Source organism: Aspergillus karnatakaensis (assembly GCF_047715665.1).
Source record: "Aspergillus karnatakaensis strain CBS 102800 unplaced genomic scaffold BJY04scaffold_5, whole genome shotgun sequence".
Classification (NCBI taxonomy): domain Eukaryota; kingdom Fungi; phylum Ascomycota; class Eurotiomycetes; order Eurotiales; family Aspergillaceae; genus Aspergillus; species Aspergillus karnatakaensis.
In genome coordinates, this window is record NW_027395717.1 from 543,434 (window position 1) to 564,148 (window position 20,715).

At 50.2% G+C, this 20,715-nt stretch overlaps 5 protein-coding genes and 1 non-coding gene across 6 annotated transcripts; 4 read left to right on the forward strand and 2 right to left on the reverse strand.

Annotated features, from left to right (window-relative positions):
- Nucleotides 1-455: 455 nt before the first annotated feature.
- On the forward strand, nucleotides 456-5,037 carry BJY04DRAFT_230145 (uncharacterized protein). Its single transcript, XM_073719224.1, has 8 exons — nucleotides 456-1,613; nucleotides 1,669-2,027; nucleotides 2,076-2,268; nucleotides 2,319-2,741; nucleotides 2,789-3,367; nucleotides 3,417-3,528; nucleotides 3,580-3,852; nucleotides 3,905-5,037. The coding sequence occupies exons 1-8, from the start codon at nucleotides 545-547 to the stop codon at nucleotides 4,881-4,883; spliced, it is 3,987 nt and encodes a 1,328-aa protein (XP_073575728.1). The 5' UTR covers nucleotides 456-544; the 3' UTR covers nucleotides 4,884-5,037.
- Nucleotides 5,038-9,926: 4,889 nt separating this feature from the next.
- BJY04DRAFT_230147 (SGNH/GDSL hydrolase family protein) lies at nucleotides 9,927-11,346 on the reverse strand (the record flags this gene model as incomplete). Its single annotated transcript, XM_073719225.1, has 4 exons — nucleotides 9,927-10,157; nucleotides 10,212-10,838; nucleotides 10,888-10,997; nucleotides 11,316-11,346. 4 exons carry the CDS (start codon nucleotides 11,344-11,346, stop codon nucleotides 9,927-9,929), a joined length of 999 nt encoding a protein of 332 aa, XP_073575729.1.
- A 699-nt stretch (nucleotides 11,347-12,045) lies between these two features.
- Nucleotides 12,046-14,242, reverse strand: BJY04DRAFT_214113 (sulfate transporter family-domain-containing protein; the record flags this gene model as incomplete). The annotated part of the gene is made up of 2 exons (XM_073715119.1): nucleotides 12,046-14,000; nucleotides 14,053-14,242. 2 exons carry the CDS (start codon nucleotides 14,240-14,242, stop codon nucleotides 12,046-12,048), a joined length of 2,145 nt encoding a protein of 714 aa, XP_073575730.1.
- Nucleotides 14,243-14,675: 433 nt separating this feature from the next.
- BJY04DRAFT_230149 (uncharacterized protein) lies at nucleotides 14,676-17,204 on the forward strand (the record flags this gene model as incomplete). Its single annotated transcript, XM_073719226.1, has 3 exons — nucleotides 14,676-14,900; nucleotides 14,951-15,264; nucleotides 15,314-17,204. 3 exons carry the CDS (start codon nucleotides 14,676-14,678, stop codon nucleotides 17,202-17,204), a joined length of 2,430 nt encoding a protein of 809 aa, XP_073575731.1.
- Nucleotides 17,205-18,090: 886 nt separating this feature from the next.
- Nucleotides 18,091-19,860, forward strand: BJY04DRAFT_205182 (cytochrome P450; the record flags this gene model as incomplete). Its single annotated transcript, XM_073713566.1, has 5 exons — nucleotides 18,091-18,295; nucleotides 18,356-19,215; nucleotides 19,283-19,393; nucleotides 19,453-19,628; nucleotides 19,686-19,860. 5 exons carry the CDS (start codon nucleotides 18,091-18,093, stop codon nucleotides 19,858-19,860), a joined length of 1,527 nt encoding a protein of 508 aa, XP_073575732.1.
- Nucleotides 19,861-20,390: 530 nt separating this feature from the next.
- Nucleotides 20,391-20,471, forward strand: BJY04DRAFT_t20. Its single transcript has one exon. It is a non-coding gene; the product is annotated as a tRNA-Ser (tRNA).
- Nucleotides 20,472-20,715: the final 244 nt, after the last annotated feature.

Consider the following 20,715-nt stretch of genomic DNA (forward strand, 5'->3'; position numbering starts at 1 on the left):
TCACACCAGAGTGCCCTGTTCTATTAGTAAATGTTTCCCTGCTGGCTCTCAGAACGAAAGGGAAGCTGTTTAGATCCTATTTAACCCCGCGAAGCATGAAAAGTATACTAAAAAGACCCTCAATCTCTACGATCAGATCAAGCTGCCCTCAGCTCTTATGGCATCCCTACAAACTTGAGCAAGGCAGTCTGGTGAAAGTCGCACCTTCCGAGCCACACTATATATCCGTCATCTTTGAATTGGTCATCGACAATCGAAATTACCTATCCTATCACTTTCCGACACTCAACCCGCCGAAGATGCCAGTGGTGTTCTGATCGACTGGCTCTGCCAAATAAGCAATTCTCAAAAGTGCCTTATCGTTGATGGCGCAGTCGGCATTTTGAGCCTCCACGCGAGGCTGAAAGCCCGCTCAGCCTTGCCGAACCTCCTTTTATTCCCACCCGCCTCCTCCAAATCCACAGCCTCGATTCTCGAATTTCCAGAAGAGCTCGAGAACTAAGATCTCTCTCCCCGATGCCGTTAGTTCCGGCACTATTCAGCCATGAATGGCCCCAATCTCCCGCCAAGTCTAGATGATTTCGAGGTCGCGATTGTCTGCGCTTTACCCTTGGAGACCGACGCTGTACTCTCTTGCTTGAATGAAGTCTGGTTCAACGCCCGCTACAACTATCGCCGAGCCAGAGGAGATGATAGCACCTATGTTTTTGGTCAGAGCGGCCGACACCCCGTTGTTGTGGTGACGCTCCCGGACATGGGAAAAGAAGCAGCAATCATCGCCGCTCAGTCGCTCAAGTGGACCTTTCGCAATATCAACCTCGTGCTCCTAGTGGGGGTCTGTGGCGGTGTGCCGCTGAAGAGTGACGGGAAGGAGATTGTTCTCGGCGATGTGGTGATCAGTGAGGTCGTGGTCGAATTGGATGAAGCCAATGGCCGTCTGTACCAAGATGGGATTCAACCGCGGCGAGACACGATTCTCGATGCGTCTAGGGGGGCATCAGATGAGGTCCGTGGGCTTCTGAGACTATTAAAAACGCCAACAAGTCTGAGTCAGATGTACAAGGGAATGATGGAAACCCTTGACAAGCTGACTCAAGATCCGAACAGCAATGTTGCTTGTCCTCATGTGTCTCAGGACAAGTTGTTTCCACCCTACTACATCCATAAGCACCGCGGTGGATGTCTCCATTGCAATGATGATAGCAATCCAGTCTTTGTTTGCAAAGAAGCCCAGGCAGCTACCTGTGAAAGGCTTGGATGTGATGAAACCCTTCTTGTTCCACGTCGGCGACTCACTCAAATTGACTCTGACAGTGAGACGCCAAGGCATTGCATTCACTTTGGATCAATCGGCACAGCAGGCTTTGTCATGAAGTCATCTATGCATAGAGACCAGTATGCGAAGTCAGAAAAAGTTATCGCCTTCGAAATGGAAGGAGCGGGATTATGGAAAAGATTCAACTGTCTGATCATCAAGGGAGTATGTGACTACGCGGATAGCCACAAGAACAAAAAATGGCAGGAGTTCTCGGCCGTAGTTGCTGCTTCTGCTGCTATGGAGGTGTTGGTCCGGTACGTCCCTCACGATCGACCAGAGCTAGAAGGACTTGAGTGTACGTTTGATTTGTCCCTGCCATGTCCTACTCAGACTGACTAATAGACACCCAGCCCGTCTCACTCTCAGCACACAGAATACAACTTCTTCGGCTGCGGTGTCACTTTCATCATCAATTCTCACGGTCGACGGGTCTTTTTCGAAAGAGGTTTTCCATAGAACCTTGACCCGGTTCAAGAAAAGCTTTACACCAGACCAGCTAGAGGTCTTCCAGAAGTCCGACCTTGGTGCTCTCAAAAGAGAGCTGAAGAGAGTACAGGATGAGCAGGAGCGGGCGAGAGAATTGCGGAATCTGAGACGACTGGAACAATTCATAGAGAAGATCACACAGCTCGGACAGGTTTTGGAGAGTATACTTGATACCACTGAGCCTATCAACCTCATCTGGGGCCCAGTCAAGTCGTTATTGCAGGTGAAGCCATCCTGCGTCTCTGTACAATCAGCATTAACCTGTTCTTAGGTAGCGAAAGGACAAACGGACCTGCTCGACACGCTCTTGTCGGCTTATGAAACTCTTGGTCTAGAGCTACCAAACTTTGGGGAATACTCTGAAGCGTTCAAGCAAAATCCGGGCCTGCAGCGGGTGATAGCTAAGCTGTTTGCCGACATCATGGACTTTCATGAGAACACCCTGCGATTATACTCTGGAAGAGGTAAGACGCCATTCGGGCGGTATTCTGGAACTTGCTGACCTGATATACAGCGCTCAAGGCAGTATTTAAGTCTCTCTGGAAAGACTTCTACCCGACGTTCGACAGTATCGTACACAGAATCCGCTCGCATACCACGCTTATTGAGGACAAGGCGCAAATGTCGTACACCCACGCAGGGCAATATGATCTGGACATGCGGGGAATTCGTGAGCACCTGATTCAGGTGGACAAACTTATCTCTGAACGGAAAGAGAAAAACGAGAAACAGCGCGAGAAGAAGCTGAAAGAAGTCCTAGAATGGATTGCAGGTGCTGAAAGCAGCACTGAGCATAAGAACATATGTCATGATCGCGATCGATACCCCGGTAGCGGTGCGTGGGTTCTGGAAAACGGCAAAGTACAAGACTGGCTATCTCCAAACCCCGATCAGTCATATAGCTCTATTCTGTGGATTAATGGCCAGCCTGGAACAGGTATGCAGCCAATCCCATTACCCGAACTCTTATGTTGATACTCCTAGGCAAAACCTATCTCGCCTCTGTCGTTATTGAAGAGTGTATGAAAGACTCGGACTGGACTACCTGCTACTTCTACTGCAACGAGAAGGTGGAGAAGAGAGCTTCTGCAATTGCTGTACTCCGTGGTATCCTTCTGCAGCTGATACGCAAGCATCAGGAGCTGGTTCCATACTGCCACGCCAGGATGAAGAGCTCGCACAGCCCTTTTCTGTCTGATATTTCGGCAGCGTATACCTTAATTGAAACGTTTTGTGAGAGGATCCCGAAGGTGTTCATGATAATCGATGGCCTCGACGAATGCGAAGAAGGCCGAAAGGACCTGCTCGAAACATTCAAGAGCCTGATTCGGAAGACGGAGAGTTATGCACCAGGGAAGCTACGCGCCCTTTTTCTGAGCAGGCCCTTGAATGAAATCAAGAATGCAGTTCCAGACGCCGCGATTCTGGCTCTGACTCCGGAACACAACAAGGCGGATATTCAGAAATATTGTCAGGCCAGGTCAGTTGAACTCGAGGAGAAGTTCAACTTTACTGCGCAGGAGCTGGTCGAGCCGATGAATCGAATTTGCATACGAGCAAATGGTAAGTAGCTTCAAGTCCACTTTCTGGACATAAACTAACTGCTTCCTAGGCATGTTCCTCTTCGCAAAGCTAGTCATGAATAATTTGGCGAAACAGTCTACTAGACGCAGCTTCCATGCTGAGATCAGCCTTGACAGGCTACCAAATGAACTTGACGAGGCGTAAGCCACTGTACTCTCATCCGAAGTGGAAACTTACTAATAACTAATTAGGTACGCCCGTATCATGGAGCGTCTCAAAGGAAGCCTTAGCAGAAAGCAACTGGAGTACACACGACTATTACTTGGCTGGCTAGTATGTTCAAAAAGACCATTGAAGTGGACAGAAATACAACTTGCCCTGTCCATTGACATGAATGTCTGGGATGGACCACATCAAATTGACAAGGAGCTTAAACTGCAAGAAGACATCCAAGAGCTGTGCGGATCACTCGTGCAGGTGCTGAGGGGGAACCGTGTTGAGCTTGTTCATAGCACTGCCAGAGCGTGAGTATCACAGTATTTGACCTGGGCTTGTTGCAGCAACTAACAGAACCAGTTTTATCGAAAAAAGTGATATAAATCTGGCCGCGGCAGAATGCGACCTGACCCTTCGATGCCTCCGATACCTCACGCTTGACCTTTTCCAACAGGAAACTCCAGAGGCCGAACTTCACGGCAGTGCTCTGCAAGGAGATTTTGCGTTTCAGGACTACGCAGTGGAGAGCTGGTTTCTCCACTTCAAGTCTCTCGTAGAATCGAAAGGGGCATTTCTACAAGGAGGCGGCTTCGCACTGGAGAACAGTCCAGCCGATCGGATTGCCGCTGTTTCCCAGGAAATCGGAAACTTTGTGAACTTCTATGGTGACAGTTTCCCTGATACCGTGCTGGAACAGTCACGCAAGGACTGCGCGTTTTACCAACAGTACGATTTCTACGACGACCTTGTCACAATCTGGGATCATATCTGCGCTGCTCAACGAGGAGATTTGGAGTCCAGGAACAACGTGAGCATTCCCGTCCTAAAGGAGACCTTAAAACGCAATCGGACACTCCTCGAAAAGCTCAGCCAAGATCCTAAGGTGGACTATTCCTCTCTCTACGATGACTATCCCTTCCGCTGTCCCAAGATAATGTGCTTCTACTTCCACGAAGGCTTCAAGACCAACGACCTTCGCGACAACCACGTCAACTACCACGATCTCCCATTTCACTGCCTCGTCGAATCCTGCCAGCGATCAGTCTCTGGCTTCGGCTTCCGCTCAAACAACGAACTCACCTCCCACAATAAAAAGTTCCACCCTGAGGAGGTTGATCTCAGCCTGGTGTTTGCCAACGTGACTCGCAGGGAGATTGCCCGTAGTCGGTGGGAGTGCCCTACTTGCCACAAGTTCTTTGTAAGACGGAATATCTTGGAGGATCATACTAGGTCGCATAAAGGCGAGAAGCCGTTTTGCTGCTCAGAGTGTGGGAAGGGCTTTGCGCGGAAGAATGATATGAGGAGGCATGAGAAGATTCATGAGAGGCGACGGCGGTAGTGTTGTGGAGTATTGGAATGTATTGCCTTCCAGCTGATTTGGTATGAACTCGTTTATGGGCATCTGCGTATTGCTCAGACTTATTTCGGGGTTATATAAGTAGCAATCTCTGCTTTTATTACAAGCATACCATATACATGGACCGTCTAAAATCTACTTTAGCTCATTCTTTTGGGCTCGTTCACCCTGGCAGGTCTCTCCATGTTGAAGTGATTGCTAAGCTGACTGTAGCTTGGAATGAAGTCAAAGTTTCCGCAACTTGTTGCTGGCTTTTAGACAAAGCCAGGTAGCCGTGGACTCATTCACCTCAACAATTCAATGGTGCAACCCTAGCCCTGATCTGTTAAAGGTAGTATCGACCTATCTGAATCCAACAAGCGCTGAAAGAACCGCTGGTCAAGGCTCAGGTAATCTCTCGCCTACCCTAAAAATGCAGTGCAGATTGCGCCCCTCTTACGCATCAATGGTGACAAGGATCCGAATCCTTTGCGCTGTTAGATTGGAACCTAGGACTCTAACTAGATCATGCGCGATGCCTCCTGCGAAAAAGGAGAGTACCGCACCCTTCTTTACCCTAAAAATGCAGTGCAAATTGCGGTAATAGTGGCAAGGATCTGGATTGGTCGAGCTATTAGAAAAAAGAGTTTAGACCTTGCTTCTGACATCTGTCTGCGCAAGGGAGAGCATCTCACTCTTTCTTTACCCTAAAATTGCAGTGCAGATTGCGCCCCTCATACGCCTCAATGGTGGCAAGGATCTGAACCCTTCGAGCTCTTAGGTCAGAGTCTACCCTAGTTCTTCTCTATCCTGGTAAGCATAGAAGAGAATATCTCACCACCTGTTTACTCTAAAATTGCAGTGCAGATTGCGCCCCTCATACGCCTCAATAGTGGCAAGGATCTGAATCCTTCAAGCTGATGAATCAAAGTCAGCCTAGACTGCCTTCAATCCTGGTAGGCACGTAATAAGTGCAGAAGATGAGCTACAACTTCTTACTTACCCTAAAAATGCAGTGCAGGCTGACAATGGTTGCAAGGATCCGAGTCCGCCAAGTTGTGAAGATCAAAGTCTTGACGTTGTTTCCATTGTACTACAAGGTCAGTAGAGAAATGAGTATCTCACCCCTGGCCTACATAGAATTGCTGTGTAAATGCGTGTCAACGAGTATACTCACTACTGCTATTAGAGAGGGAATACTACCTCTTTCTGTCCTAGAAGCTATACTAGAGTTACCGCGTGGTTTACGTTCAGTGAGAGCCTGGTTTCGCTGAGAAACCCCGAGGCTGCAGGTCATGGACGAAGCCTTGCACTTCGTCGTGCGTATTTTGTATCGCGTTACCTGATCTCACTATGAGCCTCAGCGCCAGCTTTGTCTGCTTCAAGATAAGTATACAGCCCGTGGAACAAGACCACCCCTTTCCTACTCTAATATTGCAATGGTGCGTAGCTTTATGATACAATACCATCCCTCGCCTGTGAAATGTAGCGAGGCTGAAAATAACGCTTTACAGTCCGTACTCTAGATTGCTTTGATGACCACAGTGTGTTTTACACCTCATATTCTATCGAATCTGAAATGGATCTCTTGCAGAGGAACACCCCTCGCTTACTCCAAAACTGCAGTGCGCCGGACTCCGTGCCTCGGTGATGACCTTGTTCAACCAGTACGTAGATCTGATAGCGACAGTGTGTTCAGCCCCACTTTCTGTCGAATCAAAACTGAATGTCCTGCAGAAGGGCGCCACTTGTTGACATTAAAAAGGCAGTGACGCTTAGCGCTGAGCAGACTGTGGCGGAAAGCAGCCTCATCCGATCCCTTGCCTACCCTAAAAATGCAGTGAGTAAGCGAACAATGCAGCGTAACACAGCCCCTGCTATCATTGGATAGTGAGTCCTGGTTTTGAGGCTGTGGCGTGTAGCGCGTTGATTGGGGGCAGTGCCGTGATGCTGCATTTGCAGGCAGGCGTGTTTGGCGTCCAATTAGGGCTCGACTGATGTCGTGGTTTACTGTGATCCCACCCCTCGCCCACCTTAAAATTGCAGTACAGTGTGATATTACTGGATGAATTATTGTAGCGGGGGAGGCTTACTGCAGGCAGGTGAGCTGTCCAATCAGGGCCCCAGTGAGGTCGCGACTTACTGTGATATCACCCCTCGCCCACCTTAAAATTGCAGTACAATGGGCTTTCAGTATCTCACTGGATGATGAGGAAGAATGAGGTATCAGCCTTGTCTGGCTTTCATGAGGGTATCAACCCCTCGCCCGCCTTTGAAATCCAGTACTGCGGAGTGCAGTATGCACGTACAGGATGGTGAGAAAATAGTGTGCCAGCCTTGTCTGGCTTCCATTAGGGTATCGACCCTCGTCCACCTCTAAAAATGCAGTACAATAGAGCTACACAGATCTCTCTGATAGGTTTCCGTAGATACAGAATATCATGTTTGCTGCTTGCTTTGCGGCGGCCCCAGCCTCATCTCAAACCAACTATCAAGACCGAGTTTGTAAACCAGCCTATATTCACCTTCCGTTCATCCTAGAAGTGTAGTTTACTCAGCTTAAGTCCGAAGCTCTGCTGCCATTGTAAAAGTATCTGGAAGCACGGGTGCGAGGTACTATCTTCATTGCTTGATTAGTCTCAGTCTCCTTTCCTGAACCCTAATGGTCAAGGCTGTGGAACAGTACCGCTCCCCATTTACCCTTAAAGAGTAGTGACGCCGAGCACGGGTAGTCTTGATTCTACTATCATTATTAAAATAAATGTCAGTGGTCCTTTTTGGGCAGTCTTTGCCAAATCGGAATTGGAGATATCGATTAAGTAGCCTCCTGCTTACATTATAAATGCAGTGAGCGCCACTAGGTTGCCCATTGGTAGGCTGCGTAGCTAGGTACGTAGGTACAGCCTCCGTGTCCTCAGGTTGATTTTGCGTCGAACGAGGGCTCTCTATCTTGAGCTCCCCACCCCTGACCTACTCCCAAGACGTAGTGCATCAGTGAATTGAATAGTAACTGAGAGTACCTCGGCCTGTGTCAGCTTCAGCCCGAACCCGAGTCCAATCAGAGCCGAGCCTGTGCCACAATACTAGCTCTCCTTTAGTCTAAGATTGCAGTACATGGAAAGTTATCACGCTAGTTGTGAAACCCATTGGGATTGTTTGGGCTTACCCTCGACCGTGTCAGCCTCAGCCTCGTCTCCCTCGAGAGAATGATAGAGTCTATGGAACAATAACACCCCTCGCCTACTTTGAATATAACGCCAGCGGCTGATCATGACGTTGTACAATCGGTAGACTTGGTGATGACAGTGTGTCCAGCCTCGTCTTCTCTCGGATCAGAACTGGACGTCTTGCATAGGATCACCCCTCGCTTACTCTTCCGTGCCGCCGACGCATTCTTAATGTAAACGAGCGGTGCCCTTTTGCAAGATTCTAACTTTTGATTCGACGAGAGATGATGATGCTACTGCACTGCTTGCAGGTAGGCGTGGTGGCAGCCTCGTTTGGCGTCCAATTAGGGCTCGACTGAGACCATGGCTTAATGTGATCTCACCCCTCGCCCACCTTAAAAAAGCAGTACAGTGGAACGTTGGAGAGGGAGAGAAATACGAGGACGGAGCCGAGATTGTGTCACAATCCCACCCCTCCTTTAGCTTGAGGATGTAGTACATTTTGCCTGACTGGAGCCTTGCTTCTCCATATCCTTGTTATATGAGTCTACGTTTGAAAGTGTCAGCCTCAACCTCCTCGCGATGCGAGCAAGAGTCGCGTCTGTGTCACAATGCCATACCCCCCTTAACCTCAAATCGCAGCACACGGGAAACCAGCACAGTCTAAGGTCTATCAGGATTTGGGCTTGCTTTGACAGTGTCAGCCTCATGGAAGTCTAATGGAGCCTAGTCTGTGTCACAATACCACCTCTTCTTTACCCTAAATTTGCAGTGCTGCCCAGCACTCGGCGGGAGCCATCTTGGAGCTGTAAGCGAGTTACACAATATGTTCTCTTTCATATTTGATTGGATTAGATCTGGACTAGCGGCGAGGCTGCTTGAATGCACTGTGTCCACCGTGACAAGGTAGAATACCCTACGGCTATGTCTTGAACATGACCGCTAACTGAGTTGCTCCTTGTATAGCATGTGGCACTAGTGAGTTGGAGGGTAGTTTCATCTGCAACACATGATGAAGACCAGCATGTTAGTCGAGTACTCTTGCTTTTGCGCATGCGAAGAGGTCGCTACGGATATTCTTACCATCATAATCTTGTGCTTCTCCAGGGACTAAGCGTACCATGTTTATACAGGTAAGACCAAGATAAAAAGCGAGACGGAGACCATGACCGAGATGAAGGCCGGGGTCAGCGCCTAGTAGCTCCGACGACACAGTTGCAGCCGCTCTGCCAGACTAAAAAAGCAGTGAAAATTGGGCCAAAGCCAAGTCCTATCACGCCTGGACAGTCTGCTAGCGTACCGTATCCGGAAGCGGAGATTAAGCAGGTATCTACTATCCAGGATTATGATAGGCCAGCTTGTCCTTAGCCAATTGCTCGATAATCCTAAAATTACAGTGTGGCAGTGTGGCAAGTTAACTACTAACTCCTAATCTAGAAACTCGCAGGATCAGCCTTATGGACCTTATGGATACCCTGGATGGTTCTGGTTTGACCGCTCGACATATCAAATTCTGCAGTCGTCTCACCTCAGTCAACCGTGCTCAGGAATCTTATAAGAAGCGGCCTTGCGGCTGTGTATACGGACAGAGTCACAAGTACCTAGACCTACCGCTTGGGACTCTCATCAATAAATATATGCTATACTGTCACGGTAACAGGAAGAGTTACTTCCATACTAGGCTTCCTGTAGCTCTCATTCATATTCGAGATGGTATCGGGAAGAAGTATATCTATGGACCGATGAAGGCTGTTCGTAACAATGTTTCATTCCCGTTGGCTAAGAATATTATTTGGAGACTGATTATACTCGACTCCGGCTATGCGTAGCTCAAGACCGCTGAACATATAAGCCAGGGCTGGAATAAGAAACTAGTGTATTAGTTTCTCCAGTAGGTTGCCCACTTGCTGCGCCCTTTCACGACTTCCACGAACTCGCGCGCAATAACCCGGTCCGTCTGCTCTGATGGATGGAGATCATCATACCACAGGTAACTATCCCGAACAGCATTGTCATCGCAATCACTACCGCATCGGTAGACCGAGCCGGTGACATTATACGGCGCCGTCCCATTAAGATACTCTGCAGGATTATGCCAGATGTCCGTAATCTAGTCCCTCGTTAGCAATACTCGACACCTAATCCTTGAAAGGTCAAAACCTACTAAGCCATGCACATCATAAACCGCAACCCTACTCCCGCGATACCTCTTTTTCACTTGCACCTCAACCGGCGTCTTAACCTCAAAAACCTCATTAACCATCGTCAAATACTGCCTCATCTTCTCACTGGACCTCGTCATATTCCCGCCATCATAAGCTTCCTTATCCTTCCAAAACTGCGAATTCACCAACCCCCCATTCTCCGGCAATGCATGCTGCGGACTTAAATCCAGAGGCGCAATATTCATCAACACAAACCGTCTCGCACCGACCTCATACAGCCGGTCCAGTTGCGTATACACACAGTCAGTGAAATACGTCAACGGCATGCCCTTGGGCTGGACTTCGGTTATGAAGCCCGAGTAGCCGAGGTCGTTGGTGCCGATCCAGATTGCGTAGACTGTTTCGTCTTTTGGAATGGTTAGGGCGGGTTTGTCGGTTGTGTTGTCTTTGTGGTTGAGATCCGAGAGGAAGGTGGGGAGTTGGTCTTGGGCGATGCCGTTGCGCGGGGAATTGCTTATGCGCTCGTCGCACATTGCGCCGGAGACGGCGTAATCGTAGAGGTTTGTCGAGGTGTATTGCTGCACGTAGCTGGGCCAGACGCGGCCGCCGGTGCTGGCTTCGGTGTTCTGGGAACGTGAGTGGGTGCTTAGTAGGGTTATGGAAGTGAGTTCGTACCTCTTCAGCGACTGGTGGGGTGTAGGATCGCACGCCATTGTCGCTGTAGCTGTCGCCGAAGACAACGAGCGATGTAAACTTTTTGACGAGGGCATTGGATGAGGTTGGTGCTGCGGTGGCGACGTGGTGGCCTGCTGCTAGCGCAAAGGCGACTGTGGTTAGGGGGGACTTCATTTCTGGTAGATTCTGAGATTTGAGCTTGACTCCTGGCCAAGCTCATGATTGTCGCGACTTGGCTGTGAATAAATACGTAGTACCTTGCTCGAATCCTAAATGTGGGGAAGAGGGTCATTGGTGGAATTTCTATAAAAGCAGATGCATATTGTTGGGGTAGTCTCGCCGATCAATTACCCGGCCTTTTGTTCCCTTTGACCGAAGCCATATTGCGGGGGAGGAGGAGAAGAAGAGGAAGGAGAGACCTTCAATACCTTTATGCAACAGCCGACAGCGTAGGTACATTAGTAAAGCCCTGAATACGCAATGGAGAGCGTGCGATGTGCATGGACCAGAATCGCGTCTACATTGCACCAGTACAGTTACCGAAACCTAGCCCGGATGCGAAGCCTTAATAGTATATCCCAGCTACATCAATTGACAGTATCTTCAAGGGAGTGTTGGAAGAGCGTTACTTGCGCCTAGAGTGTGTATGATAGAAGGTGTATTCAACTTAATGCTTAGGATGGTTTGAGCTTTCCCCTCAGACCGCCCCTTCTAGAGAACGTTGTTTTCGCTCTTAAACTAACTAACGTACATCGTGGTATAGTACATGTGCGTAGCATGATAATATCTCGTTGATAGATGGGTGCTCGTTCGAGAGTTGTGTCAACCGACTACCCAGCTAGATGACAGACCAGCCGTAACCCTAACCTCGGGTATCGATATTTGGTCCTGCCCTACGACAAAAGCAACATACGGGGATAGGTTGATCATGAATGATTACTCTGTGCATTTTGAGGTACTTGGTTGCTTTTATGGGACAGAAGGATGCGTATCTATTCCATAGAGCAGTATCTAAATAGCTTAAAGCTAGGGTGCAAGAGGAGCACGCTATAGCATACCGGAGTAAATTTCTACACGTTGGAAAGGCGGGCAAAACAGAATTCAATCATATTACTCCAGACCTATTGGATTGTTCTTTCCCACATAATAACACAAGCTTCAACCCCCCTTGACCCCCTTCCCAGCACCGCCCTCAACGCGCGTCGTAGCAGTAGAACCAGCATCAACGTCAGTATCAGCATTCTCACTCTCACTCTTACTAGTCAACGCGGTCTGCAACGCATCAAAAACCACATACCCGCCGTCCTGCGCCCCCTTCCCACCCTCTTCAGCACTAGACAGAAAGCAGCTCTCCGCACGGCGAAACCGCTCCTTCACCCGCTCATTCAACCCCACGAATTTTACCTCTGCTCCGGCTCCAGCCCAGTCCTTCAATGTGGAGCGGATGTCGGCCAGGGCTTGCATGCCGGTTGTGTCGACGTGCGTGACGCAAGTCATGTCAATGATAACCGTGCGGAGGGCTGGGAGGGAGGAATTCCCGCTTTCTCCTAGAGTATTGGTGTGAAGCGTACCCGCTTCGCGGCGAAGGTTGGCTATATGCCGTGTTTTGGTGTCGTTCCAGAGTCGGGTTGGTGATTTCTCTGCTGTGCTGGGTTGATTTCGATCTGATGATGACTCATGTGCGCCGCTGCTGTAGGTATAGATATAGTTCGTGATCTGGCGGGCTGTTCTCGAGGCATTAGGGTAGAGGATTGAGTCTCTCAGGATAAAGAGCATTGTGTCTTCGGGTAAAGATAGTGGTGTACTTCCCACCCTCTCTGTATCTGCCGCCTCATCTTCATTTGAGAGAGCACCAGGGTAGAAAGACGTCAGATTCTCCCCCGTGACCATCGTGACATTCGTAAACGCTAGATGCAACAGCACGTAAACAAGACTATACCCGACCGCAGCCGCAATCCCAATCTCGACGTCTACGAAAAGCGTCACCCAGAAGGCAACCATGCTGCCGACGAAATCCGCAAAGGAGGTTTTCCAATAATGCCAGAAGACTCTTGCGGGGAGGATGATCTGCCATACGGCGACGACGATGATGGCTGATAGGGTCGCCGAGGGGATCCAGTAGAAGGCGTCGGTTAGCTTGTAGATGCTGACAAGAACACAAGCTGTCGTTGCAAGACCGCTTAGGGGGCTCTTTACACCGGACTCGGAATTCACGGCTGTGCGTGAGAACCCGCCTGTTACGGGCATGCAACTGAAGAAGCTCCCGAAGAGGTTTACTAGCCCAATGTAGTTGAGTTCCTGGTCTTGTTCAATGACGTACCCGTGGCGGCGGCCGAAGGCCTTGCCAATGGCGAGATGCTCGAGCGCAGCAGCAATAAAAACGGCGACGCTGCGGCCGGCGACCTTGACGAGGAGCGCGCTGTCGGGTTTCTTGGGGGCTAGGATGCCGGCGCCGGTGACCTGGGAAATTCCAAAGAGGGGATCATCAGGGTGAGACTTGTTTACGCCGTAGCTGATCGCTGTGAAGATGATCAGGGCGAGAGCATTGCGGGAGATAGAGAGGTACCATAGAGCGCGGTATTTCTTGCCCCATTTGCGTCCGACGAATTGAAGGGCGAGTAGCAGGATGATTCCCGAGAAACCGATGAGGAACGCGCGCCAGTTTGTGTTGGGAAGGCGCTGGAAGAAGACGCGGATGACGCCTGCTGTGTCGCTGCCTGATTTGCCTTGTCCAAAGAGACCTTTGAGCTGTTGGAGGACGATAGTGATGGCGGCGCCAGAGACGTAACCTGAGAGCACGGGGAGCGGGATGAACTCGAGGAGGAAGCCGAGTTTTAGGAGGCCGAGCAGTAAGGAGTAGATGCCCACCCAGAATGCTGCGGCGCTGGCAATAGCTGCGGCAGAGTATCCTTCGCTCACGAGATCCGTCACGATTTCTCCTGTTAAGAGACCCATGATGGCTGTTGGGCCGGCAGTTACGTCTTTCGATGTGCCCATGACGGTGTAGAAAAGTGTCGGCAGCCAGCTGGAGATGAGACCATAGCGGGCAGGGATGTTGGCGACTTTTGCATATGCGAGCGATTGAGGTACGAGGAGGATTCCAATGGTGATTCCTTGACACAGGACATTAGTATATGCTCTCTGTTTTGTTCATGGGTATCTCACCTGCTACAAGATCACCCCATAGCCACGAGGGCGAATATCCGGTGATCCATTGAGCAATTGGAACCTTTGCAGCGAGGTAGTTTGCGGTAGCTTTGGGCAGCTTGGGTAAGCTTGAGCTGGCGAGACTGAGGAAGCGAGTGATGTTAGGGTCGTCACGGACGGTCTTTTTCAGCGCCTGTATGTGGCCCATGGCGGTTTTCTGGGTTGATTATAGAGTAAAGGATTGACAGGGAGTGTGAAATTTATCTTCATTTTTTCTCTAAAGTCTAGCAATAAAATCACGTTACAAGGGGTTATCTCAAAGTCACGCATTTGGAGTAGATGGAGGATGTTGATATTCCGCGTGGTGATGGCGCAATACTCTTCAAATAAGCATTTACCAAGCAGACCAAGCAATGAAACACAGGCTTGCCTTTTAAGAGAGTGAAACGGAGTCCGAGATTTCGCGAGAGTGGACATGGCGAGTCAGAATATGGAGCCCTGGTTGATGTTATCCTGCTCCGTGATGGCGCAATATCGCTGTCTCCACTCATCTTTGACTCCAACTCAACAATAACTTTTAACATGATACAATCCTGCAGCTCTTCTCTACTGAGAACTGGGAAAGCGTCGAGTATTCCATCATGAAGTACCTCACTGCCGCAGAGCGACAAGAAATAGCAGGCGACTACTTTGCACCGGATGGTTTGTACGAGTACACCAAAAGCCTCCCCTTCGTCGGCCGCGTAACAAGCAATGTCTCAACCATTGTCGCTGGAGAATGGACAGAGATCTTGCTAGACTATGAAGTCGGCGCGTCGGGGTTGGCAGACGGCGCCTGGATCAAGGGGACATTCAAATTTTACTCTGTGCGCCCTACCTATCCCGCTCGTGTCGCCTCTATACTAACATACACCAGGACTGGGCCCTCTTCCAAACATCAGACAAGACCAAAGACAACTACGTCAGTGCTGAGTATGTGCCTAACAAACTATTCCCAGGCCAGACTCCAGCAACGGTGCAAAGCCTCAGCATCCGATTCGACCAGAAGGGTCATGAGCGGCCGTTCCAGAAGGCTGTCATTGTCGATATCCACGACGGATATTTGAACCCCGGAGATCGGATTCTGATCCGCCTTGGTGACCGCCGATTTGGTGGACGAGGGACGAGAGCGCAGACCTTCGTGGAGAAGGATTTCCGCTGGCGGTTCTACATCGATCCTGTTGGGACTTCGTAAGTTTACCTCCATCTAATGGAAGTCTCGAAATGCTAATTGCTGTAGACGGTTCGCACCCATTCAACCGGATATCTCATGGAACATTGTCGCGGGACCAGTCCATCGCGTGCAGGCCGTATCCCCACGGCTGGTGCGACCAAACGTCCCCTTCGCAATCCACGCACACGCAGAAGACATCTGGGGCAACGTAACCCGAGATCTCCCCGGCCTAGCCTTCAACCTGCGCGTCCTGTCAGACTCCACCACCGTAATCGAAAAGAAGATCCCAACCCCCGAGCAAGGCTGGACAAACGCCATATTCCCCGACCTCACCCTACCCACCGACGGCGACTACAAAATCGAAACCACCCTAACGACCCAAGACAACCACCCCATCGCCACAAACACCACCTACATCAGCATCTCCTCTACCCTATCCACCCCGAAGATCCTCTTCGGCGACCTCCACGTCCATTCCGACGACACCGTCGGCACCGAATCCTCCAGCTACAACTTCTCCTACGGCCGGGACATCGCCGCCCTCGACGTGCTGGGCTACACAGCCAACGACTTCCAAATCACGCAGGAGAACTGGACCGCCACAAACGAGCTCATCAAATCCCTCAACGAGCCGGGGAAGTTCGTTATTTTCCCCGGTACAGAGTGGTGCGGGAATTCCGCGGCGGGAGGAGACCACAATGTTGTCTTTCTTGGTGATCCCGACAGTCAACCGCCTGAGTTCCCCTTTGATAGACACGGGAATGTCGCGCGGTCATTTGAATGGTCGGAGCATGGGCCGAAGGAGCTAGTGCCTGGTGCGTGGCCGCTGGATGAGGTTTATGCGACGTATGCGGCGGATCAGGAAAGGCATTTGCTGATTCCGCATGTTGGGGGACGGAGGTGTAATCTTGCGTGGCATCATCCTGGGTTGGAGAGACTGGTTGAGATTGGGAGTGCGTGGGGGCAGTTTGAGTGGTTGCTAAGGGATGCGGTGAGGAGGGGGTGGAAGTTGGGGGTTTCGGCGAACTCGGATGAGCATCGTGGGAGGTGTGGTGGGGGCGTTCCGGGGACGGCGGTCTTTGGTACGAGAGGAGGGTTGACGGGGATTTTGGCGGGGGAGTTGACGCGTGAGGGGGTCGCGAGGACGCTGCGTGCGAGGCGGACGTTTGCGACGACGGGGCAGAGGCTTGTTGGGCTTGTTGAGACCAAAGATGGGTCTGCGGTGCAGGGTGATGAGGTTCAGGTCCCGAAGGATGAGCCTCTTGAGTTCACGTACCACTTTCTGGGAGATAGGGGCTTTTCCTCGATTGAGGCTTTTGATGCGTCGGGCTTGATCTGGTCTCGGCATTTCTGGAGTGAATCTAAAGCCCCTGCTATAATCCTGCGAGTGACTTGGGGCGGAGCAAGACTCTATGACCGATATCGTGAGGCAATTTGGGATGGGACAATTTCGCTTTCCAACAGTAACTCGTCCATCAAGGATGTTCTTCCTTTTGGGGGTCTCGAGGATAACGTGGAGGACTTTGCCCGGCAGACAAACAACAACACTGTATCCTTCAACAGCAAGACAAGCGGTGATCTTGACGGAGTCAACATTCTACTAGCGGACGAGGGTGCAAGCAAACCATCAGTGACCGTCTCCGGCTCACTCGGAGGCTACGTCAAAGTCGGCGACGCATTAGCCGGAAACCCACACAAAGCTCAACCGAATTTCAGCCTTGAAGTATCATGGGAGGAAGCCTCAAGGCCAGGGGGCAAAGAGATTGAGATTCGAGGCGGAGCAGAGTTATTTGTTCGCGTCGAGGCAATTCCCGAGATCGAGCTGCCACGGCGAGTCCAAGGGACTGTCACATTGGAGCCGTCGACGGAAGAAATCAGGGCTGTTTACTTTGTAGGGAGGGAGTGGAGCGGGGCGAAGGTTGTTACGAGTCCGATCTTCCTCTCTTATACTTCATGAGCTTTGGATAGAGACAAGACAAACATCAACTCATGTACTGAAGCCGTGGCACTGGAGTACAGAAGCCGGCGAGTACCACGATCGAACCAGTAGTCACTATCTGCACGGATGCCATGCATGCTGTTTGCAAGTAGGCTGTAAGCCCTATATATGTAGCCAACAGGCAACGCTCTGGACAGCCACGATTGCCCTAATTCGGAGGTCGCCGCCGCTAGGGTGCAAGCTGCTTAGCCAAGACGGGCTGCTGGGTAAATGGTATGTTAAGGCGAGTGATCGAACCAATAAAGAAGACAGCAAAGGTCAGTAGTACTAGTACATCAATCGATGAATGATAGCAAAGGTACTGCAAATTGAAGCGGGGTAGCACATGGACCTCCGCGCCTGACAATGCTCCGGGGTTGGAGATGCTCTGTAAGACACCATCAACAATCACATGTGGGTGAGAAAGTTTGTATCCACATGTGGGACTGGACTTAAGAAGTCAGTCAACTATCCAGCATACACGCTGAGGCGCTTAGCAAAACTCCAGAGGGATAATAACATACCTCGTCCCTGTACGAGACCGTGCAGGCAACCATGAATCCTGTCTATATCCAACCACCTCAACCTATAAAGGCGAATCTCGACCAGATCCAAGCCCCTTTCGCTGGCAAAGAACACAAAGACGCGCCTTTCGCGCCATGAGTATTCAGCAAACAGCCCTAGTTCGTATAAACCCCGGCACCTCTGCCCGCTCGTGCATAGATCCAACAACAAGAATGGACTAGGACCGTACATTTGCCATTGAGAAAAGAGGGGTAACAGGCCCTTTGATAAGAGTCACTTTATCTTCTGAGCAGAGAACAAATTTTCGTTGAATCGAACAACAGCATCTGCCACTGCCTTGATGGAGGTATCTCGAATCTGGCTCGCATTGCTAGGGCTAGCGACAGCACTCGCAGCCAGGACTATCTACCGTCTGTATTTCCACCCTCTACGCCATATTCCGGGCCCGAAACTCGCCGCTATAACACACCTGTATGAGTTCTACTTTGATATCTGGTCATCAGGACGATTCCTCTTTCAGATCGAGAAACTGCACCGCCAATATGGTATTGCCTTGCCCTAACTATTTCACGCTCTAAGCTATGACAAGCTAATAAACACTGCAGGCCCCATCGTCCGCATCACCCCTCGGGAAATCCACATCAGCGACCCAGACTTCTACGAAGAAATCTACGCCCCCTCCAGCCGCCGGCGAGAAAAAGACCCTAAATTCGTTCCTGCCCTCTCCGTCCGCGAGTCTATGATCTCCACCATCAACCACGAGCACCACCGGTTTCGGCGGAATATCCTGAACAGTTTCTTCTCGAAACGCTCAGTCAATGACTTAACACCCATGATCGAGGAGCGCACCCTCAAACTCATCAATCGGTTCGAAGATTTCCACAAATCCAACGGCATCGTACAGCTCGACGATGCCTTTGCCGCGCTAACAGCGGATATTATTACTTACTACTGCTACGGCAAACTCTGGGGCTTTCTCGAGGATGAGAAATTCCGAAGTGATATCCGGTTGTTAGCAAGTGAGATTAGCGGGCTGTGTCATATTAATCGGTTCTTTCCATTTATTGACCAGTTGATACGGCTTACGCCGCCTTGGTTGATGCGGCTCCTTGCGCCGGGGAAGTCGAGTTTGTTTGATTTCCAGAAGTCGATTGTCGATGAGGCTGCTCAGGCGGTTCCTGATGGTGGTACCGGCAAAGGGATTAATGGCGGTCGCACGATCTATGCTAAATTGCTGGACCCTAGTCTGCCAGTCAAGGAGCGCAGTAAGCGGAGGCTGGAGGAAGAGAGCTTAATTGTCCTTGGGGCGGGGACGGAGACTACTAGCTGGACGCTGACGATTGCGGCTTACTATCTTGCTCGGAATCCGGAAATACTACGGCAGTTGAGAACTGAACTGAAGCAGGTGCTCCCTACGGCTAAAAGCACCTGTACGCTGCAGGAGTTGGAACAACTTCGGTACTTGGTATGTTCAACATTCGCCATGTGGTCAAGCTCATAAGTTCTAACCGGAGACTAACGACCGTATGCAGACTGCAGTTATCAACGAGGCTCTTCGCGTTGCGACACCGATCATGACTCGCATGCCCCGTGTGGCTCCGGATGAGACACTAGCGTATAAGAACTACGTTATTCCACCAGGGGTAAGTATTTCTAGTCTAGATGCATCCTACTCTAGGAATGAACTAACCTTTAATTCTAGACACCAATGAGTTCCTCATCCTATCTCATCCACCGCAACGCCACAATATTCCCCAACCCGGAGCAATTCGACCCCGATCGCTGGATTAGAACGCAGGGGAAAGCCGTGACAGGCGAGCGACTTGACCGGTACCTCACGCCGTTCGGGAAGGGTAGTCGAGGTTGTCTTGGTATCAAGTTAGTGATTCCGTCGATCTCTTGTATCTTTAATCCCACTGACTTCATGGCTTATAGCCTAGCATACGCCGAACTGTATATCGCACTCGCGTACTTTATCCGCCGAGTGGATTTTGAATTACATGATACAGAACCGAGAGATATTGCTATCGCGCGGGACTTTATTGTTGGGTATACGGAGACTGGCGAGCCGAGGGTTTATGCGAAGGTGACGAGGATGTTGAGGGATTGAGTAATGGATTGGCATATAATTATATTATGATTGGGGTTGGATCAGAGCTGCGAGAATATGGTACTCTCATCTGTGATTATATATCTTTGTGACGTTGGACGTTTTGCAGTGGGATTTCTGAATCATTTGCTCCCAACTGGGATGTATATTTATGATAGGTCCGGCAGCAGCTCACAGACATACTGGTGCACACACTGAGCAGCACTTTTAGTTAGTCTCTCGAAGAAGTTGGAGGCCCTCGAGGCTCTTCCTGGTTGGACAAAAAGTAGAGCGAACCAATTATCTGCGGTATAGCAAGATCTATGATTTTATTGGATGGGGTTAGAGTGGGCCGGTTCGCTCCTAGGGCGAAGGGTGTAATACATTATTAAGTCTTACTGTACTGCATTTTAGTCTCAGAGGGCATTTACATGGATCAGCTATGTGTGGCACAGCATCAGCACTGCATTTTTAGAGTGGTGGAGGGTTGGAGATAGAGGATGGGATCCAAAGCTTCTTATTGCCAACTGTTTTGTTGCTGACTAAATCATGGCAAGATGGCCGAGCGGTTAAGGCGTTAGTTTAGAAAGCTAATCCCTTCGGGGTCCAGAGTTCGAATCTCTGTCTTGTCGTTTCTTTTTGGTTTTTTTTTTTTGTTTTGGTTTTAGTATCTCCAAGTTCAACCTTCACTCCAGGCAAGCAGACTACAAAAGCTGATGCCAATAATGTGACGTCTCCTTTCCAAGGTGGCTGTGTCTCGTCCCAGTCATCCAATCAGAGACACTGTACGCTGTTCACTGCTGCCATTGGTTGCACTGCATTTTTAGTTCCAGTAGCCACCTGTCAAGTCAACCCTTCCTTAAGACTAAAAATGCA

Bases quoted from the DNA above. Each gene is read 5' to 3' on its own strand.
- BJY04DRAFT_230145 (XM_073719224.1), top strand. From the start codon at position 545: ATGAATGGCCCCAATCTCCCGCCAAGTCTAGATGATTTCGAGGTCGCG. The intron at 3,368-3,416 runs GTAAGTAGCTTC...ACTGCTTCCTAG, and splicing joins AATTTGCATACGAGCAAATG to GCATGTTCCTCTTCGCAAAG. The intron at 3,529-3,579 runs GTAAGCCACTGT...ATAACTAATTAG, and splicing joins CCAAATGAACTTGACGAGGC to GTACGCCCGTATCATGGAGC.